The following is a 23,164-nucleotide window of genomic DNA, read 5'->3' as shown; positions in this document are numbered from 1 at the left end:
TTTATTTATTGAGGTTTTTGGTTGTAAGAAATGTTTAAAAGGGGTCTATAATGCAAGGTCCTATAAATAATCCTTTCTTTCCACTTCTTTTTGAGCTGAAAACGATATATTCAACCCAGTTCTTGTTGTCATGAACTACTTGCATCATTTACATGAAATTCGCTGTAGTTAACATACACAGAGCTTAGTTTTGCATTAAAAAGCCTGGTTAATGATATGTGAATTTGGACACTTTTGAAAGATACTTGATTTTTTGCTTTTTCCAATGACATTTTATGTATTCTCTGGAATGCCCCACATATTTTTTAGCCTGCTGTGTAAAAACTGTTTTTGCATTTATTATACATCTAGCATAAATGTAAATGGGTGTTATAATGCTGAGGCTATTTCTGTACTGTTTGATTTTCCCGTGCACAGATAACAGCAAAGCACAATGAATTATATATTAAGTAGGCTGGTGATGTGAGTCCTTGCTTTGAAAAATGCTTGTAGAAATCACATCACAAGAGGCAGCCAAGTTAAATTCAAAAAGTCTGCTAATATGTCTAAACATGACTGTAAATTTAAAAGTGCATTAGGCATAGGGGAAATGTGGTGTAATGGATCTGCAGTACCTTTCAAAATAACAGCAACAGTCACTTTGTAAAGGATCTCGATGCTCCACACATATTTCAGATGTCAATGGTCTTGTCTTTTAGTGTAAGACCAGTAAAACATATTTTCTTTAGAGTAATCAGCATAATATATATGCCTGTATCCAAGACAAGGAAACAGTTTGAGGCACAAACAAGCAAAACACTGACAAAAGGGATGCACATCACTCTAGTGAGCAAATAGCACATGTTTTTATAGCAGGTTCAATCATAGTCGAGTTAATTGTTGATAATCAAAACATGGAATGTTATGTTCCAACCATGAATGTCTGTTCTGTTGGAAAACATCTCTGTTCTGTCACAGTTTGGGGTAAAATTATTTTCAGAAAGCAATCAAATCTCTGTTAAGAGATGTCAGAAATAAATGACTTGCAATGAATCACCTGTCTGCATCTGCCATAATGGAGTCAGCAAGTAATTGCTCTTGGCAGCCGTGGAAATCCAAAGGTGGATTAATAACACCCTGAAAAAAACTGTGCCTTCCAAAATGCTAGGTAAGCAACGCTGAGCCAAACTGCTGCTTTATGGTTTTTAGCTTGATGACATGTGGGAGCTGCCATGTGATGGACTATTGATTGGCGATCAAGATCCTGCTCACAAGACTTCTATAGCCTTTCAGAGAGCATGTGAGGCAACAAGTGATTCCTGATCATGAACAGACTCATTACACACTTTATTAATCAGACGATCCTAACTGGTAAAAAATAGAAGAAAAAAAAGAAGCCCTAAATCACAGATGGCTTTTCATATGTTAGGAGAATAAAGACTGAATAATAATGTTTTACACTAGGTAGTTTATTATTTTTCAACTCCTGCTTGCTTCTTTCTCTAGTATAAATAAACTAGACCACACAATCAATTATAGTAAACAGCATCAACTACAATATGCAGCTTTTTTTTTTCCTATTCATATTTAGAATCTTCTTGTAAGATTAGGGAAATGAAATACACAAATGTCATTAAAAAAGATTCTGTAACTTTAGAATTTATGTTTAACATGTAACATTCATCATTCAACTAAATAAAATCTGATTTTGTAACTGTACTGTTTTGTTGGCATCGCTTTTCACTGAAAATTGGAAAAAGCCAACATGCTTCAAAATTACTGATGCTGAAAGAAGTTACTAAGTTACTACTCCAAAACCTGAAAACCAAATCAGATCACGAAGTGGAAACCAGACAAAACCACCGGCTGAATAAAGGATGTTTTAAAGATTGCTAGGACAGTCTATCACTTCACCAAGGAAGCTGGTTGTTTCACCCACTTCGTAATTTTGTACTGTTGCATCTTCAATTATATACAAATCAAAAAGGGGGAAAAAAACAAGTGATCTTTTACAGGAGGTTCTGAGACGACCAAGCATTGGTTTGTTGGGGTTGCTTGGAATCAGCTCTGATATCTAATTCACATTTTGTTATATAATTCAATCACAGTCTTTTAAAAAAAAAAAAATATATATATATATAAATAGCCTCCACCAGTAAGAGGTGATTCATGGTTATTTTTGTTTCTCTGCTGTCATAATGTCTCATATTTAATAAGAGTAGACTAAACTATGATCAGAAGTCCAATCAATAGAAATGTAAGACCTCTGAAAAATTTTTAGCAACATGGATCCTGATGGACTTATATTGTTTATGCAAATGTGTTTAAAATAACATCAAAATGCAATTTTTTTTATCATATACGTGTAATTTGGTTAGAGTACTTAATAAAATATCCTAACTTGTTTGAGGACAAACCAGCTTGACATTTTGAAGGGATTCAACATAAAGGACCAAAACATAAAACAAAATCAAACTGCAATAGTGATGTACTTTTTGTATGTAATTTTTCTATAAATTCCTCCTCTGTGGATCAGTGTTTCATGGCTTCTGTTAAAAGCAAACTAAAGACATCTATTAAGTTGACACAAGTTAATTCTTACAGGTTGCTTAAGTACATAAAAACAATGGTTAGACAAAAGAAACATATCAAATTGACCAGAGGCCATTTATGAGGATGGGTTCAGACTTTTATGTTTTGATTCCAAAAGAACTTGCAAAACTATCTTAGAAATTACACTGTGGCTGAGGTTTCAGCTGGCATATATATGTATATAAAACTGAAACTTTAGATTTTTAAAATAAAATACCAGAAAAAATAAGCTCAAGTTCTTAAAATCTATCTAATTTAACATATTATTATTTTATTGATAAATATAAACACAATTTTGCAAATCATAGCAGAAAACATTGCAAATTAGGAGACAATGATCAAGATACTTTCTAAATCCTCCATGGTGCCATGATGCCTCGTTTTACCTCTGTTTGTGGCTGAGCTCCAGAATCCTTTGCACATCCTTCTTGGCCACTGATTCATCATTTTTTAGGGACTGAAAGAAAACAAAAGACACTATTTTTTTTCTCAAGCAAAGGCACAGTTTTCTATATTGCATGGCAATTCAAAGCATCAAACACAGTGCATTCACATTTGAACTGGCTCTCTCTAGTACATGTTTCCTACAATTCCAAGGGATTTAGTAAAGATGGACTTGAATCCAATCGGTGTGAAAATTATCTGAAATGATACAATAATTGAGGAAAGTGTTAAAATAATGTGCAACAGATGTGGAATCCTGTTGATGTCCCTTTTCTAAATTGTATTGCTTTTAACAATCTGTTGATGAATGTCCTAATGAGCGCACACACAGATCCACAGATTGGTTTCTGCTGGTGGCTAACCAGATTCCTGATGGGTAATTAGGAATTAGTGATATATTTGATTGCCCCAAAAGCCCTTTGAGATCTTATATTAGTTCAGAGTGGAGCCGAGAAGCGCAGACTTCTGGGGGAAATCTGGAATCAAAGGGAGAGTTTGTTTTTAAAATATGCTTGAAAGTCTGTGCTAATTAACACAAGTCAATACAAACTGACTGTCTTTTTTTTCTCTCCCAAAGGAGGAGAACCTATGCACCCAGAGCATACAAAACTATGCTAACGATATTGATAGAAAAATATAAAAATTCAAGCAAACAGATGCTGGTGACAGTGGCTACCAGAACAACCACATCAATAATTCCATTTATTTTAAATAAATATAGCTGATTAATTTCTATGTAATGTTCTGATGGGGAAGTTTTGAGTCACATGCGCTACATGTCATCAAGACTTCAACACACCTACCTAAATAACATCACAGCCATTGAAATGACCTCCAAATACCACAGTCTGTCTGAGCTTATACAGCATGACCCACAAAGGTGGCACCCTATCTTAATGTGCAGGCTGAAGACTGCTGGAAACCATCCAACTTAAATAGCAACTTTTTGTCTCTGTCTCTCGCTGCTGCCATCTGTTCTCATTTCTGTTTACAAGCAAAGCCAACTTGATCTTGAATAAGTGTACATAGTTGGGTGTTTGTTTGATTTATAAGTCCTTCATAAACGTCTTTTGCAGACCACATACAGACTCCATTACTCCTGGTGGCAGTGGCCTATTTTTATCAGAGAAAACATCCCCACACACTGCATGATTTACTTATTGTTGATAGAAGAAAATCACATGAATTTCAAGGTTTTGATAAAGCCTCAATAATACTTAGATCTTAGGACGACCCGACAATTGTGAGATTTTACTGGAAAAAAATTCTGGTTCAAGAAGAGCAACACAGTTTGGTGAATTTAATGGATCTGCTGCAATCATCTTGGATTCTGTTATAAAAGTACCCCATTAGAGCTTTTACTGTGGCAACTTTGCTTTGACAGGTTGGTTATTATGGTTGAATCTACCCAATAGCAGGGAGGAAATATACTCCCCTCCAAAGTCTCTAGATAATACCAAACTGGTGAAGAGACACTTATATGTTTTTTGTTTGTTTGCTTGTTTTTCTTTTGTACTTTGCTCAACTTTAAACTGTTTAGACATTAAAGAGAGGTAAAATTGTCTATCTCAAGATTGTTTTAGTTCTACATCAGGACTAAATCTGAACATTTATTTCACTTTTAAAAATAAGCACATTTATTTTCTGTTAAAATAGTTTAATTTCTTAGCTTATTTGTATAGGGACTACCAAACAACTGCACCTGATAATTTTAGCTAATTTGGAATATTATAGAGGCATGCTTTTAGTTAAATGAATAGCATGAATAATATTACAAAACATTTAAGATGCAAATACAAAACAGAGTAAAGCATAACTCTCATTAAGAACGGTAACATACAAATTGCATAACACCAACACATCCTGTTCCATCAAACTTAATTCAAAACAGAGGCAATTATTCTTGAAGACTGTGGTCTTTCCAAAACAACTGAATATGTTTTAGTCTTAAATAATGTCAGAGTTCAGTAATTATCTGCAGGTAAAATGTTTTACTTGTTTAAGCAAAACAGTACCCTGTTTCACTCTCCAAGAATAGTGTTGTCTTAAAGTCTCTTAGGTAGTTTAATGGATGATTTTTATTTAAAACAAACAGCATGTTCGAATTGCATCACAGGTAGATTGTAAATCATCTTATAACATCATTGTATTATGAATAAAAATTCACTCCATGCAATCTTCTCTTTAGAATCATTGGAGCTTATTCAGTCTACATAACTGGGTAATAATGTTCAGTCATACTTTATATTGCAGATAACGCTAAGAAAACGTGACAACATAAGAACTGCTTTGAACTCAGTTAACTTCTTAACAACATCACTGGAGCATGCTGCCAAGCAAAACTCCCCCTTTTCACAGAAAGTTTAATTATTGAGGTTGCTGACCTGGACCTAGAGGCCAACTTGTTAGAAAGATAAGCATTCGCTCATTTGTCTTTTGAAGAAACATAGCACTGCTTTATGCTGCTGACATTGATTTTGTTTAAAAAGTTAATGATATTTATGGAGATGGATCCTTAGCTCTAAAGCATAGATTTGTTCCACAGCCCACTAATTTAAATCTAACCCAACCTCTGCCCTGCCCAACATGCAGGAGCAGGTTCCAGGGCAAAGATGGGTGCCAGCTCTGCTTGCCTGGAGAGAACACACATCAAATCCTGTGTCCTCGATGACGGTGGCCAGACGACCTGAGTCTTTACATCTTTTAACAGACATATGAAAAGCTCATAGTGGAGCTGGAAATACACACAATTACAAATGGACTATTCTTCGCTGGGTATTAGTTATGCCAGAAAATTTTAAAACATCAACAGTAAGAGAACCATGGTCTACTTATCAAGGTAGGTGGCATTTTTTCCACAAACGTTTTTGATTTGATCACTGTGACTGAAAAATGTGACATAATTAAATTAAATTGTATAAATTAATTTCCATTTACTTCAGATAATGAGCTTAGTCTTAAATAATAATCAGAATTTGCTATGCAATGCCCTGGGTTGAGATAATTGTGTTATGCAAAAATTCTCAGAACACTTTAACATCTGAATACTGAGCAATTTTAAAGTGTCCAGGGTTCTTTTATATTACTCAACCAACTTTTTTGCTGAGATATGTCCAATGTATCATAACGTTTTCTTTCCTGCAGGATATGAAATCACACTAAACATATAAGGTTTTTGTTTGTTAAGTGATAGAATATTAAGAATATGCATCCATTCATTTATAATTTATCCCATCTTCCCCTTACAAAGTTGCTGTACAACTTCAAAGTCAAAAGTTTGCATACTAAAATTACAAAATCTTCAGAAAAACTCAGAAAAGCACTGATGATTACATCATGACTTAGTAAACTTCCTCTAGGATGATTAAAAAAAATAAAATAAAATGGAGGTACAGCTGTGGAAGAAGGAACTGAAGGAAAAACAGAAACACAGCAGAACTAATATAAAAGACTAATGAACACTAATAACAAAACACAAAACCAATCCTAACACTTTGATGATAGCTTGATACATCTAAATGCAATAACTGTTGTAGAAAATATGACAAAATAAGGAGTGGTAGTTTGAGACGTTGAAAATCCATTAGGCTCCTAAATATACTGAAAAGCCATTGGAGGTCACTGATTATTAACAATAAATTAAAATGCTATTGAAATCTACGTCTTAATTCTGTCATAAATACTGAATAATCTGATGTTGATTAAATGTTTATCAAATTTTAAAACTAGTAAATATCAGCTTTCAACCCATCTGTATGATAACATACATTTTTGTCTTATTTACTTCAGGAAATGGGTGACACTCATAACAAATGAAACAGTTTCAGAGAATGCTCTGAATTTGGATACTAAACTATTACTACGTAGTTCAACTCTCCTGACAGAGCAAAGCAGAGGAATGTCGTAACTGCAAGAGGTGATTGGGAAATCCAATAATTTAATAATTCAGGAAGAGCTAGCAGATGCAGATGTGGCAATCTGCTAGCTATCTGCTGCAATCTGGAGCTTTTAAAACTGAACCCGAGGCAAAGGAAATCCCTCGTATAAAATAAAAAGTTATGAAGTTTACTCTGTACAGAGCTGATGTAAACAACAACAAACTTAAAAATAAAACCTAAACCTAAGAGAACAACAACAAAGTACAACTATCCAATGAAATCTAAAGAACACAGTGGAATCAATAATTGCAACTTAAAATAAACAAAAAGTTCAATCTAAATACTTATGATTGCAATTAAAACTCCCATTGGAAATATGTTGAGAATTTTGAAGAACAGATTGTGAAAAAATCTTTCTGTTGTAGCTCTAACGACGTTTTCATTTATTATCGTGTTTCTGCATGCCAAGCCCACACTGTTTATGTAGTATTGGTGTGTATTCTGCATTTAAAATCTCAGACGCAGGAATCTAATTCTTTCAGTCACTTTCCAAAGCTTGTGGCCATAGATGAGGGTAGGATCATAGATCGATCGCTAAATTGAGAGCTTCACCTTTTGGCTCAGGCAAAGCTCTTCACATATTCATTAAATAATAATCAGTTGGCTTACAGTATAATGATCAAAAAGCTAAGATTTTATTTATTTATTTATTTATTTTATCATTGACCTACAACTCAAAACTACCAGCTGGAACATGATGCTTATCGTGCTGAATTATAAAGAGAAGCAGTATGTTTCTCACCTGAAGGTTGCCTTTTATGCTGTCCAGTTCCTTTGATGTCTTTGAGAGCTGATGCAAGATGCTGCTTCGTTCACTGAAGACTTCTTTTAGCTTCTTCTCCAAACCATCGTAGCTTTGTCTATCGAGAGGAGAGAGATTTCACGATTTAATGTTTGCCATGAGCTGAGGAAATTCAATCATCAGAGAGCTCTTGAGGGACAGACGTGTTTCAACATGCAATAAAACACTTACTTTTCAAATAAAAGAACATCAGAGAGAGAGAAACGAATATCTATCCAGCAGAAAAGTATTGAATAATCAAAACTTTATATTTTGTTTTCTATTTAATGGAGCTTGAATTCAAAATAAATTAACTGTAAAATACAAATCACTGGGTCATTGATCAATTAGCTGTCACACTGCAACATTTTACAGACTTATTTCAAAAACTGGAACATTGTGTAGTGATCTGCACTAAAATGTTTTGTGCAAAAACATGTTTAACAAAAACAATTGAGAGTAACTAAGCATGTTTATTTTGCGATATCTAACCAGCAAGCTTAAGATAATCCTAAATGCTTTAACAGAAAGCAGCTTTACTTCCTTTCATGGTTGTTTGACCTAAAAAGGAGTTGTTTGATTTTTGAACACCCAGAATACCAGAGTCTAAAGCTTAGACTCTGGAAGTATCTTTTGGTGACCAAAGCTGCTGTGGCTATGTTCCCCATGTTGTATGGCATGCCAGTCTTTTGAAAGAAAAACAAAAACAAAACAAAGCTATGTTGCTCAAAAAGTTACAAACAAAAGATATTTTGTGAAAGTTAAGTTCTGTCATTTCTTTGAAGCATGAGTCAAATGTCATGCACTCCTGCTCTAAATACTGCATGTATACTAAGAATAAGAGGGTGAACTTCACAGTGTTCCACTCACTTCATCACAGTCAGGCAATTTTCTGTGTTGTCACCATCTATTTTAATTTCTTTTATGTTCAACTGACAATTTAAGAAGAAAATATTAGTGGTCTAAGAGTGCCCTAATTGGTTAGATATTTTTTCACTGAATTATTCAGATTGAGGACGGTGAATTAAGCTGTCGTTTCAGAATACTGACATGAGTAAGCTATCTGCATAATTTAATGTGAGGTTAAGTGATGTTAGTATTGTGTGATTGCTGTGATATTTAACTTGGAGTTCCATTGTTTCCGTTTCAGTGATGCACAGGTGTATCATTCATGCCATCTGAGAGCTGTGGCACTTATGTAATATAATCTTTCAACATTTCAAAAGAATCTGCAGTAGGTCGGCTGTGTTGTGATGGAACTGAGCAGGTTACATGGATAAATGCATATTAAGGTTATGTAGAAGTGTAATATTCCTGTGGTATGGTGTCTTTCAATGCAATTAAAACTAAAAGAAAGTTGAGAGAGTTCCAAGGTTAAATTCTAATATCAAGAGAAAGCTGAAAGAAGATTGAAAAGAAACTAAATAATCTGTTTACTTCCTGAAATCAATCAAATATCTTATTGATCTGAGCTTTTTATAGCTTAATAAAGACAAATGGATAACAACTGTTTTATATGGGACGTGATTACCTGAATGACAAAAAACTGTACTGGCATGAAGACATAAATTTAATCCCACAAAAATTAACAGATTTGACTAAACTGATTCCAATGGTTAATGGATACATTTTTGAAATTTTAATTAACAATCCACGACTCTCTTCTAACTCTTCAAAATATGAAACAAACCAGAACATGTCATTCAAGTAAGGCAGATGTGTGTAGATCTAGAAAAAGGTGGAAAACTGCAACAAGATATGACTATAATATGAAAAATAAAACTGCCTAAGGACATTTATCTAACAGGGAGTAATTCTGTTTATTTTACAGGTTTTTCCATACTTTTACCAGGAATACCATAATTGTCAAATGTCCTGAAAAAGAAACTGAGTTTCATCATGTCTTTGTAATAATTGAATAGAACTTTATTTGTTGTTTTCTTGTTTTTGTTTTCACACTAAGCAGAATATACGCTTTTTACAAATTAGTCTATTTCTAATTAGTTTGATTTTATTCATCTTCTCCACTCGGGATAATTATTTGCCTTGATTTCTGTGTATGGTATATTTCAGCAACATGGCAGTTCAAAATTCTATCTAAGCGTCAAAAAGTTATGAAGTATACTGTCAGCTTGAATAAATTCAAACAAAAACCTATTTATAACTAAACAAAATAAAAACTAAAAAGGCATTCAAAACCAATATACAACTGATTAAATGGGTCTCTATTTTTTTTTTCTTTGTGGATAAATTGGCAAATTACTTATATCTCTTCCTAATAATTATTTCTGCTTGCTTCCTCTTTTTTAAACTCATTCATGTGAACCAAAATTTGCCTGAGCTTCCTTTTCCGGTGAATAAAAATAGAAAACAAAAACGCTTGTGGATGGAGCTTATAGCGCCACTGAATCTGAAACATTATTCTGAATCCATGGCTTCAGTTTAGTCTGGGCTTTCTTCCAAAAACCTTCCGCACCCCGTGTCATAGATCCCAGCAGCAGATCATACACAATAACACATAAATCACTAACAGAAAAGCAACACCTGGGAAATAAATAAATAACACAACGTACTAAATTCCACACTTGACTTGCTACCATATGGCATTGGCGGGAAATTTATTACAGGTTCATGCAACGAGGGAAGATAGGGTGAGAGAATCCTCCCAGTCGGCCGTATTATTCATTACCCGATGGAATTGGCCCTGGGGTATCCATGAAATGAATAAGGCCTGTAATTTGAGCCTCACTGACACAGAAACATGTATATCAGAAGGACTTAAGTATTTTTATTTCAGCAACCCAATTCACTGTAAATTCCTCATTAGTGAAAACAAATAGTAACAGCTGCATAATTGTACCAAAGAATTCAGTACTCCAGCATCCTCCGTCTAAACAAAGCCTATGCTTGTTTGAGTCAGCGATGTTGATGACAGCTAAAATGCCCGACACGAAAAAGCTTCTGATCAGAAATGGCTCCACCAGGCAAAAGCCCATAAAGCAGCAGTGATGAGATAATGAAATCCTCTTTTTTTTTTTTTTTTTTGGAGCTGTGCGAATGGATCCCTGGCTGTCATAATGAAACTCACCAAACTCCAAAGATTAAGAGGGAGGTATCATTTAAAGAAGCAGATTACAGAGGACAAATATTTCCCTTCGAGTCATAGCGGATTTCAGAACATTTTTCCCTGCGTACCCTGTAGTGGAACTAGAACTGCTGATGCCATTTGAAGCACAACAGAAAATGAAAGTTGATTTGCAGACAATTAAGAAAGGCAAGTCTTAGTTTTATATACAAAAAAATGCTTAAGTTACACTGACCTCTAAATACCTGTAACTATACTTTTATCACAGTTAAGGATGCCAGACATGACTTGAATTTCAATGAGCTGCCTTAGACTAGAGATTTATTTGAAACACTCCACAGCTTCTTGGACGCTAGAATTGAAAAAGTTCTCTATAGAAAACTATTTTTCTATGATGACTTTCATAGATTTGGGTCATCACTCTTTGTGCAGACCAAGCGCTAGTTTGGTATTTGCCTGTCTTATTAAGGCTTTAAATATTGTCACCTACCGAAAATAATGGCCAGAGTCATTTTTTAATTTTGCCAACTGTGATTTTGGAAAAAAAATAAATAAATGAAAAAATACCATCGCAGGTTTGCCAAAAGTTGATTTGGGTCTAAAATTCAATTTTGGCAAACAAAATTACAAAAAATTAGGGCATTATTTTGGGAAGTTGTCATGTACTAATCATCCCTCCCTCTACAAAGACTTTTGGGCTTTGTATAGGGAGATGGCGTTTTGGTTCTTTGTTTTTAAAATTACTCAGTTGTCATCCCAATTTTGCCTTCAACATGACTACATTTAGAATCTCTATGCAATTCAACATTACACTATAAGGCATTAAAAGGTAAACTTGACCTGGGCTGTTGGAGAAGTAATGTATCTAACAGTTGAAAGCAACTCTCAAGGTCAGGACCTGGACATGCCTGGTTTTAACAAAGCTGCAAGCTAAAGGCTCAGGTGGCAACATGTTGGATGTGGTACAGGTAAGTGCACGAATTAAATAGCCTTTGGCATAACAAGAACAGTAACTCTAAAGCAGGGTGTCTGGTGTCAAGCAACTTTTAGATGTTTTGTTTTTCTTTTGTTTCAAATATATTTCCCAGGTATGTTTAAAAAGATAAGTTTTTCAATCCCTTTCCTTCTTAAAAATTGTAACCAGTTTGTTTTACAAAATATCTCGACATGTTTGGACAGAGCTTTTAGTCTAGTCTCTGCATGCATCCATCGAAACATTCAAGGTCACACTGCATAATGGACTCAGATCATGGTTAGCTGCATTCATATAATCAGGATCAAATTAATCTTTACATCTAATGTCCATATTGCCTCATTATTTTTACATTTTGCTTAGAAGAGAGTGGGGCTGGGAAATTATTTCCTTGCCTGTTTTGAGACAGTATTGGCTATTGACTTTAAATTATGCAGTGACATTGAAGATATTCCCCACCATAGAGTGCTTAGCAGTTAGCTGCAGTAAACATGAGAAGCTCAGTGTGTGTCAGCAGGTTGAGTAACCCAATGCCTTCCGCTCCAAAACATAAGCATAGCTATTTCTGGAAAATTTACAAGAGACGGACAGCATTTTAGACAAGGACAAATTAAAGGATTCCCTGGGGCTCAGTGCCTTTGGAGGCCTCTCCACTATGAGACCTGTCACTTTAATACCCACCAACAGCCTCGACTGAGCTCTATCAATCACGCATTTCAAATGTCAGCTGTGCACATAATTCAGTGAACACACAGACAGCAAGCTGCTATCTTTTAGGCATAACCAGATGTTTTTTTTTGGACACAAAGTAGCTTTCCAGACGGAGATATTTGAATATTTCCCAACAGCTTACAGCCTACGAAAAAGAAAGCCTCACTTTCTAATTGAGTCAGACTACCTTGAAAACATGAACACAGTGAACCAAAAAATTACAATCGAACGCAAAGTAACTTTCCACACTGAAATATTTGTATATTTCCCAAAAATATACAGCCTACAAAAATTGTATAATTTCATAACTCAGAGTACCATATAAATATAAGCATTTATAGGGTTTCCATCAACACAAAGTAACTTTCCAGAATGAGAAAATTTTATATTTTCGAGCAACTTCCTGAATATGGTAATCTGATTAAATAAATCTGACAATTGTTTTCAAAGCTTGAACTATCAAATGAAAACTCAAACACTGGCTGTGTTCCCAAGGAGAATATTCAAACTTAACGTAACATAGTTCAAATTATGAGATCGACAGTAAATATCTAAAGTTTTTAAAGGCTGAATCCACACAAATTCTACCAGCCAGTGGCAGCCAGTGGTTTAAACTGTACTTCCAATTTCAGGCTGGATTAATTATGCTGTTGAAACTGGGCAAATAAATGCTTTTAATAAGGAGGGCTGCCCAAGGCCTGTCAGCAAATTAATATATTCTTCTAGCAGAGCATGACCACCATAGAGCATCTAAAACAAAAGTCAGTCATGTTTACCAACTGCTGTATAAACAAGGCAGACAGCAGGGAATATTAATTGCATGCATGTCAGGGGATGTCTGACACTAAATCTGCCTTAATTGTTTAGTCAGGGGAAATGATGAAACAACTGGTGATGAGGAAGCCAATTTTGTTTGGTTAATAAAGGTCAGTGCAGTTTAGAGACCTTGAATGTCTCAGTATGTCAGGATATTAGTTTTAGATGTTCACTTGATTTTTTTTTTCTTTTTTGTAGTTTTATAATATTCACAAAAGGCAGACATTAAAATATTTACTGTAGCATTTCTCCACAAATAGCTTCTGTTTTACTAATTTGTGATAAATATTGTGAATGTGCGCAGTTTGCAATAACTAAAACAAAGTTTTTTGTCACTTCAGCACAGTGAAAATTTTCACTTTGATGGGAAGTCGCTTTTTCATGATTATCTTTTCTGCCATTTCTGCAGATCCTATGTTAAAACAATTTAAACAGACTCTACAATAATAAAAGCTGGGTTGCTTTGTCAATAAGTCCAGAGTAATTTCAATTACATATTTATTTACATATTTATGGCTCAAACTGATAAAATTAAGCTAAACCAAACCAGTTTTTCACATAGGCAATTACTGGAGATATTAATAATCTTACCTGTTTTCTGTTTTCTCACCTGTATTTCCAAGAGATTGTACATTTTGATAACAGCCTCCATTAAACGATCTACATTTCTCAAGTCACTATAGAAACTAGTGAAAGAAAGTTTAAAAAATGTACAAGATCCTTTTAATTTTTATCCCAGAAATTGACTTCCTCTTTAGTCTTTTTTTTAAGTCATGTAATTTTCAACCATGAGAAATTTAGGGCATTGAAAAAGAAATACTTAGCATACTAGATGAATAATTAAATGATTACTCGCAGGCTTTTTAATGCATAAGTAGGAGACACTTTCTGTGCCTCTGTTTATTGCACCCTACCTCTCGGCATATAGCTACTAAGAAATAATCACTACTTTTAGGTAAGAACCTCATGAAAAAGGAGGGAACATTTTCAATGCGGAAACCCCCATCTCCCTTTACTCACATGAAAACACATTTACACACAAACAACAAAAAAGTATAAACATACAGCTGGTTAGAAGAAAAATGTCTCATCGTACCAACAAAAAAAAAGCTAAGCTTATACGGCCTTGAGTTTGACTGGATTTGGTCATTTTCTATCTTAGTCTTAACAATTCGTTTGATCCACTTTGGTCACTACATTGCCAATAATTTTCACTGTGACATGAAATTATCTTGATGATGCTAATGTTTCTATTGGACATTTTGGAGTAGATTCTCACACTGAGAACAATAACCACTGAGAATCCACATGCGAGGAAAACCTAAATGTTGAAATTGCAGCTGATACCACAGTGAGACTCATTCACTGGAATGATGATCTACAGCAAGGAAGTCACATAGCTGCAGGGCTGGTGCAGAGGCAGTGATGTGGACAGAACAAATGAGAGGATCATCAACTTCTCAAGGTCCTGACCTGAGAACACACCCCTCAGCATCAGCATCAGTACTGTGCAGTAGGGAGTATAGACACCATTAAATTCCTTGGAGAGATCTCTGACCTCACCTGGTCGAAGAACATCATGGTGATTGTGAAAACAGCCCCACAATTTCAGAGGAAACTCTAACCTATCAGGCCCTACCAGCATCCTCTCAGCGTTCCAAAGAGGTGTGGTTGAGAATGTGTTGACAAACTCTATCTCAAAGTGGGAATCCAGCTGCATTATGGCAGACAAGGGTCCTGCAGAAGATATACAGAGGAGTGGAGAAAGTCATTGGAGTGTCTCTATCGTCTGTCCAGCATCTGTTGCAGAGTTGCTGCAGGAAAAGAGCACTAAATACTTTCGGAGACCCAACCTGAACTGCTGCACGTCCATAGCAAACACGTCCATATAAAACTGCTGAACTGTAATGTTGAGATTAACTTATTTGCATCAATAAAAGTAAAAATAAAAAAAATAAAAAATACAAGTAGAAAAGCAGAGCAGCAGTAAACAAATTCAATTTCAATTTTGGGGTATAAATCAAGATGCATTAGTGTTCAGGTTTTTGTATCAATAAAATTTGTTCCATTTAATAAGATATTCCACATTTTTTATTTACAGACTTGATCCCACCCAACTATTAGATTTATGCGGATTATTGCTTGTGAGATAGTATCATGTTTGACTGTATTTTCCTATGTTTCTAAAATAAATCTGATCATTGCAATTGTTGAGACACGTGTCATATTACCCAAAGACCAGAGACGCACAACCGAAATGAACAGCTTTCAGCCACAAGCTGTTAGAAAGCAAAACTCCAGACAGGATTATGCACTTTGCATTATTGGATCTATGCTGTTTTTTTTTTTGTTTTTTTTGTTTGTTTTTTTTTAATTTTGGGTAAGTATTCATTTAGTTTTCATCTTTCTGAGAGAAACTTTTTAACTTTGGGGTTTGCTATTAGATGTGCAAGGAAATTATTTTATATCTGGTCTTTTTTTCTTGGTTTTTGATGATGTTTCTTTTTTTTTTTTTTTTATCTACAGAAAATTATATTGCTTTATTGAAATTATACATTTACAGTTTTCCACAGGGGTGGGTGGACTTATTCTTGGTTCCACTGGCTTTATCCCCCAACTAAGAACTACTACCACGCAAATGGCTTTAAAAGCATCCAAAGAACATCTAACAACTGCAACCTTCAATTAAAGGTAGAATTTGAGTGCATCTAATGCACTTTCATCCATTTGTGGTTTTCAAAGCAGATATTCTAGCATCAATAATTGTTGTGCTATTATAAAGCTAGATAGGCATTTTTTACTCTAAAATGGCACACTGGCAGACTTCACCGCTCAGTATCTTGAGTGACAGAGTGTTTTTGTGGGTGGGTTTAACTTTTTTTTTAATTATGTTTTCACAACGTCTAATCAAGCTTTCATTCTAGTGCTCTTGGTCAGTTCTATGACAAAGAAAACATCCAGATATTCGGAGAACTAAAATGCTATGTTTGTCTTATTTTTTAGGCTTTTTGCAGTAATAATTGCATTGTGTGTAAATTATATCTTGAAGCACTATGGCCATATTTATAGCACATTCTTGAAGAAAAGGTAAATGTCTTCTTCTTCACCACAAACATTTATTTTGTAAATTTGCAGGTATCATGCTCTTTGCAGTAGAATACTACATGTAACTGATATATGTCATAGTAATAAAGAAGCACAAAACAACAAAAGATCCATCCATCCATTTTCTTACACCCTTATCCCATCGGGGTTGGGAGCGATGCTGGTGCCTATCTCCAGCTGTCAACGGGCGAGAGGCAGGGTACACTCTGGACAGAACTCCACTCCACCGCAGATGATAAAAGATCATTAGAGAAAAATAGTAGAGAGAAGCAGCTCTTAAGCAGTTGTGCTTAACAGTACTAAGATCCAGTATACTCCCCATTTTATTTCATGCTGCAAATATTCTATCATCCTATCTCCCTGGAATATCAACAGACCAATTCTGGACTGCACCTTCTGTTTGAAATAACTTTTTTCTGCCATGCCGAATGTATAGAAGCACTTGAGAACTGTAGCACATCACAGGCCATGTTTATGATGCATAAGAAACTAAAATGGGAAGACATGCAATTATGTATCCAGTTATGAAAAACTATTATTTGTAGCACAGTTACACCAATAAAGACAAAATATTAATATTTAGAATGTAGAACATCTGTTTATCTATCTTCACAATTGCTCCACAATGCATTCCTATGGGCTGTGGGAAGAGCAACGAGAGCAGTTTATGTAAACTCCACCCAAAAAAAGGCCAGGCCTGACTGCGATTAAAAACCCAGAATTGAGTTAGTGTGAGGAAAAAGCTCAATGCCCAGCACAACAGTGCTACAATTTTATTAGATTCAGTTTTGTACAGTGGACGCCCATCACAGACAAAAATAAATTGTTGTGCTTGACAAAATGACTAAAGGATTAAAGTCACTGTCTAAACCTTTAATCCGTGAACACTCAGCTGCTGTTAAAAGTGGATTTCTTCACAGATTTCCATTTCCCTCAGGAATGATCACAGTTGGTTGGTAAAATTGTTTCTGAAATGTAACTGTCAACACAAAGACACTCAATCTATTATCTATGGGACATGCATATCGTCACCTTCCTAAAATAAAGGCCAAAGTCATTTTTTGCTAAAACTCACTCTGGTGCTAGTAAGCCTCAGTTACCTGTCTAACTCCAAAATTTAACACCATTAGAGAGGAGGTGAATGGCTGAACTTGCTCTCTGCTCTGCAGCTCCTCCCCCACAGCGGAACCTGCTGTGAATGCACAGAATAGTGAGCATGGCCACAGACAACAACAGTTTGTTGCTCCATTAGTTTATCCATCCATGATTGACAGTGCTAAGATCCTCCTTCTGACTCTGATTGGTTGCTTCTGATTGAGAGTGGTGTATTTCTAAAGATGGCTATAGAATTGCTGGGAATAGGTAGATTCACTATGGCCATAGTGCTTCATTGCTGATCATTTCCCTCTGTTTGTCTCTGTTTGTCTGTTATACTGTCAGGGCATAGTGACAGTTTTAAGAAATATTTAAAAAATACATTTTTTGTAAAAGCTACCCTGTTTTTAACAGTATATATGTGTACATATATATTGAGATTAATTGATAGGGATTAAATCAACCTTAATCTCAAACATTGTAGCACAAATTACTTCAACGGTGTCCAATCACTTTCTCAAGTATTTATTAATGAGGTGAATACTAATTGAAGTCATGTGCATGTGGATTTGACCATACTTGGCAATAATATTTAGCTCATGCATAGTAGTTACAAATTTAAAGTGCAAGAACTCAGTTTTGGCATCAGAACTCAATAACAAAGAACCACATAGTTTAACTTAATCTTTACTAAAACATGACAATCTTCAGAGGAGTATAAGATCCAACAACTCGTTGTATCCATTGTCTTTTGGCTCACCTTTGAATGCAATTTGGTAAAAGTTCAAGAAAAATGACTGGTTATTATACAATGATTTGTACAAATCAAACAATCAAAAATGTTTGTCTCACAAGCTGAAAATGACACAAACACAAATGGAAGTCAATGAAATATTTGACGTAAATACAATAAACAGCTCTTGTCTCATAAAATGGCCCTCACCAGACTGCTGTTCCTTGTTTCTTCTCATCTGACCAGTAGCTATTAAGTTGGAAACTGGCAACAAACCGGCATTTGAAGCTGATTCACATCAAGGGCAATCAGCGAAGCCTCTTCTCGACTTCCAAGTGTCACTCACGGAAAACACAAGAGGATGAGTTAAGCCAGGCAAAAGAAACGGGAGGGCTGGTGTGTGAGGTGGAGAATTTAAAATTGTCTGACGGATGTGATTTGATTACTGGTTAACTATCCTGCTGGTGCACCACTCTGGTCTGGGGGAGAAACCTGCTGGTAGCTGGATTATCAATTTGGAGAAGGCAAGACTATTAGAATGTTGTTTCACTTTAGGCAGACTGACAATAATGGGGCCACTGCCTTTCTCTCTACTTGAAGTTGTCTTTCTGGTTGTTATTTGCCTCAGTGTTTTGCAACCTAACTAAAAATAAATGTTCTTGTCATACATAATAACGAATTTGTTTTCTGTTGGTGTGCTGTAGCACCTGCGTCTGCCATGTTTCAATTTTCGCACGAATCTGCCCACCATTATAAGAGTGGACACCAAACACCGCTCTACTTAAGTGCATTGGTTAAATGGCTAAGTTTGAAATTCATAATTTTTTAGAAACAACCAGCAGGGAAGTGAGAGCTATATTGATTCTCTTATAGCCTCTTCAACATATGGACTACTCTTTGTAAAATCATATTTATAATATCCCTCAAGGCTCAAATGTCAAGAAACACGGCCCTAATTCCACATGCATTTACAAATAAACACTCATTTTTCTCATGGATACGGCCTGTGTTCAGGCTGAAATTTAATTCAAACAAGTTGTGGATAAGTCAGATATGATCTGGGTTATTCACCAGTTGACAAAAATGGTTAACTCAAGATGGCTGCAATATAAACCCTGGGATTTCTTTGCTTTGTTTTTAAAAGTTATGTCCCTTCAAAAACAAAATCTGTCATGTTCCAAACTGTGTAATTGTATTAAATACATGTTGGGCCAGCTCAATAGGTTATTAAACATCCCAAAAGAAGGAACAAGACAAAAATGGTAGAAATTCTAATGACTAATAGTTTTTTTTTTTTTTTTTTTTTTGACGTATTTTACCGATTCTATGCAGAAGGATGCACGAAAACCTTTTGTCATGTAACACTATGTAATAGTGTGCAAAAAAACCTCAAAAAGTCTGGCAGCCCTCCTTAATGAATATTAATGTAAATTGACTGAGGTCTATAATGACACAAACAATGTATTCAGTTTAGATTAAAAGTCAATATGTTTGTTTTTAACTTTATTTCTGAAAAAGTGCTTACCACTTGGAAGCTTTGTCTTCGTAGTAATCAAAATCTGACAACACATATATCCCCCATTTCTGTTACTAGTGTTCCCTTTTACTTATTTGTAATAAATCAGGTTTTCAAACACCCAAAATTAAATCACCATTATATTTGATCCATTTTTATTAAAAGAGCTCAGCTAGAAAGTTGTGTTCTCCAAGATCCTATCCAATAGTGTAAGTTAAATGTTTCTATTTTTAATTTTTAAGATATTACATTAAGATTACTGTTTAAAAGTTATGGAAAGCGTTATTCACTATCATATTATTCTGATAGATATTTGTTTGAGGATGCTCTTTCTCTGATGTTACTAATCTTGAGGCCAAGAATCAACCTACACAAAACTTGGAGGAGAACGATTTACAACACTAGTACAAGGAGTAAACAGCTATTTATGTGGCATCAGCAAAGGTTTTTACAAATATCACTTAATAACCTGCTGAGGCAGTTCATAAGAGTTGAAGATGCAACTTTTTAACTTCTCACAAGACACTACGTTGTCTGAAACATTTCAATTTATGATTGCATAAAACCACATTATGCAATAGCTTTTTGACAGGTAAAAGGAAATCATTGGAAAAGCACTATATAAAGAATGCCTCAGGGGATCTAGTCTGACGGTGCATATGGAATTTGAAGTTTTATAAAACCTAAATGTTGCGAGTTATATTTATCTTCATAAATTTAATGATAACTGAGCAGGTTTTGAAGTACATACATAAGAAGATGTGCTGTAGGAACATTCCTGCAGCTGTTGCATTTTTGTACATACTAAATGAAACGTGTACAGAAGGAGATAAAATAGGTCCTTGTCTTGAAACCCAACATTTTCATATTAAACTTTGCTTACAGTGTTATTAGAAGTTCATCAGGTGAGAGAAAAACATTGTGTGTGTCACAATGATGAACTTATTTTAATTTCCCCTGGTTTTGCCCCAACAATATTTTTTACTTTTTTTTTGTTGTTGTTTTGTGAGATTTGTGACCTCAGTAATGTTGAACATAATATTTAAAACCTATTCTGTGGTTTATCAAAAAGATTTGAATTCAGCTCTATGTCATGACCCCTGCATCCCTGCAGTGTGCAGAGTGAATACAAAAAGATGTTTCAAGTACAGGATGAACAAGATGACAGATGGCAGCATGCTGATATGGTTTCTGGAAGAAAAAAAAAAAACTACAGAAGATCAGGATGTTATGTTCATTTTCAAACATAAATGTTTTCAGCTACCAGAGGCTTGTGCGCCCTCCTGCAAAGTCAAGATTACCAAATGATTTTTAATCTTGAAATTGATAAATCACCAAGCTAAAACATGGTACATATCTTTACACATCACAGGGACAAGGCAATGATCCTCTCTTTAATCTGCATGAGTTGCATATCAAATTTGTAATTACAGTTATTAGCATTTTAAGTACAAATGCAATCCTAATCTGGAGCCCATTTACATTCCTTTCACTGAACTGTGCCACATTTGACTGTACTGAAATGGATATTATCTCTAGTGCTACAAATAAATCCAATCTGAAGAAGGACTGAAGTGAGCCAAGGTTAATAGAGGTCCTCACCCCTAGTTGATAAAAATAAATGTGGGCAGCTGTGGTCTTTCACAAGAGTGACAAAAAAAAAAAGCATTTTGAAATTAGATTCTTCTTCCTCCACTCTTTCTGAGATAATTATCCTGTTACCATAAAGTATTTGATGCATTCCTCCATATAACAGTGTAATCAATGAGCAAAGTGTTAACAAACTCATAGTGGATCAGGTATAATTACAGTAACAAAAATATAAAGGAAAATGTGTTTTTTAATTGTTAACTTATAGGCAAAGAGAGCAAATATAAAATCAAAGATTGCATAAAAGTTTGCCTTTTAAAGAAGGAGTATCACCTACATTTTATAGCACAATTAAGTAACTATGTTAACTTCAGTTGTTATAAAAATGCCATACATATATAATATAGCGGAAAGGAAATTTGAATTCATCGTCTGAAAATTGGGCCTCTGTCTCTTTAAAAACTCCTGCTCTTTCTGAAACTTTGCCTTTAGAAAGTCATCACAACATCGCTGCTTTATTAACTTTTTAATAACGTTTTTACCAGCGTTGCACTGTAGTTTTTATACTCCTCCAAGGAGGAGTTGCATCTCGAAGCGGTGCTAGGTCAACCCAAGTGGCTGCCAAGACTAAAGGACTTCTCAAACATGCATGAAAAAGAAATCCAGCCGACACTCCAACTATGACTTTGATGAGGAATTAACATTGTAACATAACAAGTATGTATGTGAATGTACTCATTAGTTGTAATTTCAGTCCCACCTAGTTCATAAGTATATTTTTTGTTTCTTGTTAAATATGTTTAACTCCTTAAGATGCTTAAGTTAGATTTTCTTCTTTTAATAAAGAAACTATGTTTTATTGTGTTGTTACTGTTACGCACAAGAGCTGCAGCTACTTCAGGGTCATTTCTCCTTACCTTTGTATTGGTTAAGCTGAGCATCTTTTGTACCGAGCTCTGTCAGCAAAACCGTCAATCACACCTTTGTTGTTATGCCCCAGGTACCCGGACTCGCAGGATTTACCACTTGTTAACATGCTTAATGTGCTGAATTCTCTTTCAACTTGACCCTGTCTCAAACACCTGCACAATGAAAAGACAGACACCTTTTTCTCTTTGCCTGCCTCTACATTTTTTTTCTTTTTTACTTCCTTAACTTGTAGTAAAAGTGCACTTTTAAATGTATCAGAAAAGGTTTGGCTAGGGGCATTATTTCATGGTGGGACACTTTGAAGTAGGTTCATCATTCATTTCTTGAAATTTCCTTCAACAGAAATACTTGTCAAAAATATTAACAGAGTAAGGACTCGCAGCTATTTTGAATAGCAATGAGGTAAGATATATACTTCATTTGCTCTAATCAGGCATAAAACGGGATTATAAAGATTTATTTCTAAATGGAAAGAACATAGTCACAGTGATTTGCAAATTTCGACTGAACCCACTCAATGAAGATCACCGCAGATTAGCGTTGTAATACCTACATGTTTTTATGCAGAAAATATCATCTATAACCCTGTCATTTCAGAATGCACATATGCCAAACAACATTTAATACATAAACATATGCACAGTGATTTTGTTCAACCAAGTGCACAATGCAATGTTCTGTAGAGCAACTTTAAAAAGGGACACCAAAACAAAACAGAGAGGATTCCCGGCTATCACTAATCTCTCCAATTTGCAGCTACATTTAAAAAAGAAAAGACTATGTATCTTTGAAGAGCAATAAGGCATGCAGCTGGATCTGCACTTAATTACTCATTTGCATTTGAAACATCATCAAGCTGAATGCAAACAAAGAGAA

At 34.9% G+C, this 23,164-nt stretch overlaps 1 protein-coding gene across 1 annotated transcript in view; it reads right to left on the bottom strand.

The window, feature by feature from the left end:
• Window positions 1-23,164, bottom strand: part of luzp2 (leucine zipper protein 2) — a 150,047-nt gene that overhangs the window by 70,637 nt on the left and 56,246 nt on the right. The window contains exons 2-3 of the mRNA XM_007540351.2: window positions 7,696-7,813; window positions 2,958-3,028 (exon numbers count right to left, since the gene is read on the bottom strand). Coding sequence (XP_007540413.1) covers window positions 2,958-3,028; window positions 7,696-7,813 — 189 coding nt within the window. The remainder of the gene's footprint in view (window positions 1-2,957; window positions 3,029-7,695; window positions 7,814-23,164) is intronic.

Source organism: Poecilia formosa, unplaced genomic scaffold (genome assembly GCF_000485575.1).
Source record: "Poecilia formosa unplaced genomic scaffold, Poecilia_formosa-5.1.2 Scaffold534, whole genome shotgun sequence".
NCBI classification, from domain to species: domain Eukaryota; kingdom Metazoa; phylum Chordata; class Actinopteri; order Cyprinodontiformes; family Poeciliidae; genus Poecilia; species Poecilia formosa.
This window is presented reverse-complemented; position numbering and strand designations above follow the sequence as displayed.